The sequence below is a fragment of the Cryptomeria japonica genome, chromosome 2, assembly GCF_030272615.1.
Source record: "Cryptomeria japonica chromosome 2, Sugi_1.0, whole genome shotgun sequence".
NCBI classification, from domain to species: Eukaryota; Viridiplantae; Streptophyta; class Pinopsida; order Cupressales; family Cupressaceae; genus Cryptomeria; species Cryptomeria japonica.
In genome coordinates this window covers 179,872,305-179,875,373 of record NC_081406.1, presented here as the reverse complement: position 1 = coordinate 179,875,373, position 3,069 = coordinate 179,872,305, and the positions used below count along the sequence as shown (strand labels likewise).

Sequence of the window (3,069 nt, the reverse complement as noted above, 5' to 3'; positions counted from 1 at the left end):
AAATGATATTTTAATCTTATAAAATACATTAAATTTTAAATTTGAATACCTACCTTAATCCTCATATGTGTTATTGATTATTCTTTTACTTATATATATTTAATTATTCTAAATTATCAATGTGCCAATCCAACTAACACTCATTATTAATCTACTTTATTGGATTAGTCTATATTCCACTCAAGGATAAATCTAAGGAAAATAAAAATGTGAAAAACTCTAAACATTGTGGACCCTTAAACATAGTGCAAGTGAAATCAGTCTACCCATGTGGGATGCACTTGATCATCCTCAATCATATGCATGGGGCCTAAAAGAAGCAAGAAGACAAAGAATCTTCACTTTTTGATGCTCATCTTATACTTTTTGTTTGCATTACATTGGATCACATTTTTATGAGCGGTGGTCGGTACACATGCATTATTGAACATGAATCTTTCCACCGACAATCGCGCTGCACATTTGGATCCATGCTAAGACTTAAGACCTGCTTCTGCTGCAACAAATCTGAAGCTTCCCATAGCCTTAAAAATTCCTTCAACCCCACCTCGAATAGGAATTTTCTTTCACCGTTAAATGTAATTCATTAATAGCTCTGTAGAGCCTTACCATTAATCTCTTTTTTCCTTCGTTCTAGAAGATTTCGCTCTTCACCATAATAGCTAGAAGGCTGAATCTTTCCCTAATACTGGAGCCAATTAGCTTTAGAAATGTTGGAAGCGAATGATCTTTAGGTTAGGTTATTTGGTTTGGGGGATCATCTTAGGAAATTCAAATTGTGTTTTTTTTATTTGTCTGTCGTGTAGATGAAGATCTGTTGCATATTGTTCGATTGATAGTTCAGGTTGTGTATTTAACTATTGATTTGTTTGTAATGTGGATGAAGATCCATTACATATTGTTTGAAAAGTAGTTCAAGTTGTGTAATGTTTCAGAAGTTATAAGAGACTCGCCCTATAAAGATTTCAGATCACTGGACTAAACTCTCTAGTTTTCCAAAAGGAAAATGTTGGAAGGGAGGGGAGTTATAGAAAGTACAGACATGGCGGAGGAGCTGCAAAGACATGCAATGCTCTGTGCATCCGAAGCTCTTGATTTGTTTGACGTTTCCCAGTGCCAAAACATTGCATGCCATATCAAGAAGGTTGGTTTGGGTTAGATTTCTATTTAATATGAGAGTAGAAATAGAGGGAATTCGGACAAGTGAATTTTGGGATTCATATCATTCTGAGTTATTTAGTTCTGGTTGTTTTTTTGCAGGAGTTTGATAAGTTCTATGGCGGGGGATGGCAGTGCATTGTGGGGATGAACTTTGGCTGTTATTTCACTCATGGCAAAGGAAGTTTCATCTATTTCTGTTTGGGGACGCTCAAGTTCTTGATATTCAAGGGAGCATAATCATCTCGATGTATATCATGTTTCCTTCCATTTGTTCATGCATATTATCTTTCCTCCATGTATGAGCTTCTGTAAATATTTTATAAGATTTTATTTTCTTTAAGAAGCATTGTGAAGCTGTGGCTTTCCTCAGCTAGAGTAATAAAGAAAGGGGACTTTACCATAGTGCATGACCTGGTCTTCCTTTCTATTACTATTTGTCGTCCTGCTAGGCCCGCCTTCGAGTTTAAGACGATTTCAGTATTCTAATTTGTTCAAATAATTGTCAAATGATCAGTGTATAGAATGATATGGTCATCTTAAAAGTTGGGTAATTTTTTAAATTTATATTTAAAATTTAAATTCAAATTAAGTATATGTGTTCTTTCTTCTCATTAGGATATGGTTGCTCACTTGAAATGAAATGTGTTTAATTTGCATGTCAAGGTATAACTAAAAGTAAAAGAGAAACTCTATTTCAATGGAACACTATATTAGAACTATTAAGAAGAGTTGTGGGAGAGTTTTTTTATCCATTGAATTATGATAAGAGCATAATATTTAATGAGATTTTTTCTTATAAAAGGCGTTTGCATTTTGTGAGTAACAAAATGTCAAAGTGTTTTAGGGTTCATAATTTTTTTAATTCATCTTGTTTCTTCTACATATTTTGGGGCTCACAAGAATCTGTATGCATTTTGTATGATAGAGAGGAAGAGGGAGAGTAGACAAGATAAAGAGGGGGAGGATGGAGATGTAGTTAGAGACATAGTAACGACACAAAGGAGTGAGAAAGATATAGTTATAAATAGGTAAGAAAAATATTTGAGGCAATTATGGAGGAAGGGAGAGGAAGAGTTGCAAATAGAGGGAGATAGATAGAGAGAGATAGGTGAAAAAAGATAAGTAGAGAGGGAAGGAGGGAGGGGTAAATGTGAAGAGAAAATAAGAAAAATAGTAGAAAGATTAAGGAGGAAGGGAGAGGTAGAATTAGAGAGAGAAGTGAGAAAAAGTGTATAGGAGGTAGAAAATGGAAGCTAGGGAGAGGTGAGGAAAAGAGTAGAGAGTGAAGAAGGGAGGGAGGGGGAGTTAGAGAGAGTTAGGGGAGGGATGGAGGGAGAGGGAGAGTTAAATTTTAAGATTGAGGTAGAAAGAGTTAGAGAGGGAGATAAAGAGAGAGGTAGGCAAAGATGGGGTGCATAAGAGTGATAAATAGAGAGAGAAATTGAGAGGGTGGGTCTAAGGGAGGGAGAGGTAGAGAGGTGAGAAAATAAGTAACAAAGGAGGGAAGGAGAGGTAGGGGGTGAGAGATAGAGAGTGGTTATATGTAGAAGAGAGAGAGAGAGAGAGAGAGAGAGAGAGAGAGAGAGAGAGAGAGAGAGAGAGAGAGAGAGAGAGAGAGAGAGATGTGTAGAGGTAGAGAGAGGAAAGAAAAAGAGTAGAGGTAAGGATGGAAGGAGGGGGCTAGATGGATATGTAGAGAGAGAGAAAGATATATTGAGAGAGTTAGTGAGGTATAGAGAGGGGGTTTGAGGGAGAGAGAGAGGTATGGAGGGAGGAAGTGGTAGGGAGAGAGAAGCTATGTAGGAGTGAGAGAGAGAGAGAGGTGGGTTAGATAGAGGAAGGTAGAGGTAGATAGGTGATAAGAAGAGTAGAGAGGTAAGGAGGGAGGGAGGGTTCTGATAAATAGAG

At 37.0% G+C, this 3,069-nt stretch overlaps 1 protein-coding gene across 1 annotated transcript; it reads left to right on the top strand.

Moving 5' to 3' along the window:
• Positions 1-398: 398 nt before the first annotated feature.
• On the top strand, positions 399-1,568 carry LOC131054032 (uncharacterized). The gene is made up of 2 exons (XM_057988558.2): positions 399-1,144; positions 1,261-1,568. The coding sequence occupies exons 1-2, from the start codon at positions 1,007-1,009 to the stop codon at positions 1,396-1,398; spliced, it is 276 nt and encodes a 91-aa protein (XP_057844541.1). The 5' UTR covers positions 399-1,006; the 3' UTR covers positions 1,399-1,568.
• The last annotated feature ends 1,501 nt before the right edge of the window (positions 1,569-3,069 follow it).

What these genes read in the sequence shown, in the direction of transcription:
- LOC131054032 (XM_057988558.2), top strand. Translation starts at nt 1,007, where the DNA reads ATGTTGGAAGGGAGGGGAGTTATAGAAAGTACAGACATGGCGGAGGAG. An exon ending in TTGCATGCCATATCAAGAAG is followed by an intron (nt 1,145 to 1,260) that starts GTTGGTTTGGGT and finishes GTTTTTTTGCAG; the next exon opens with GAGTTTGATAAGTTCTATGG.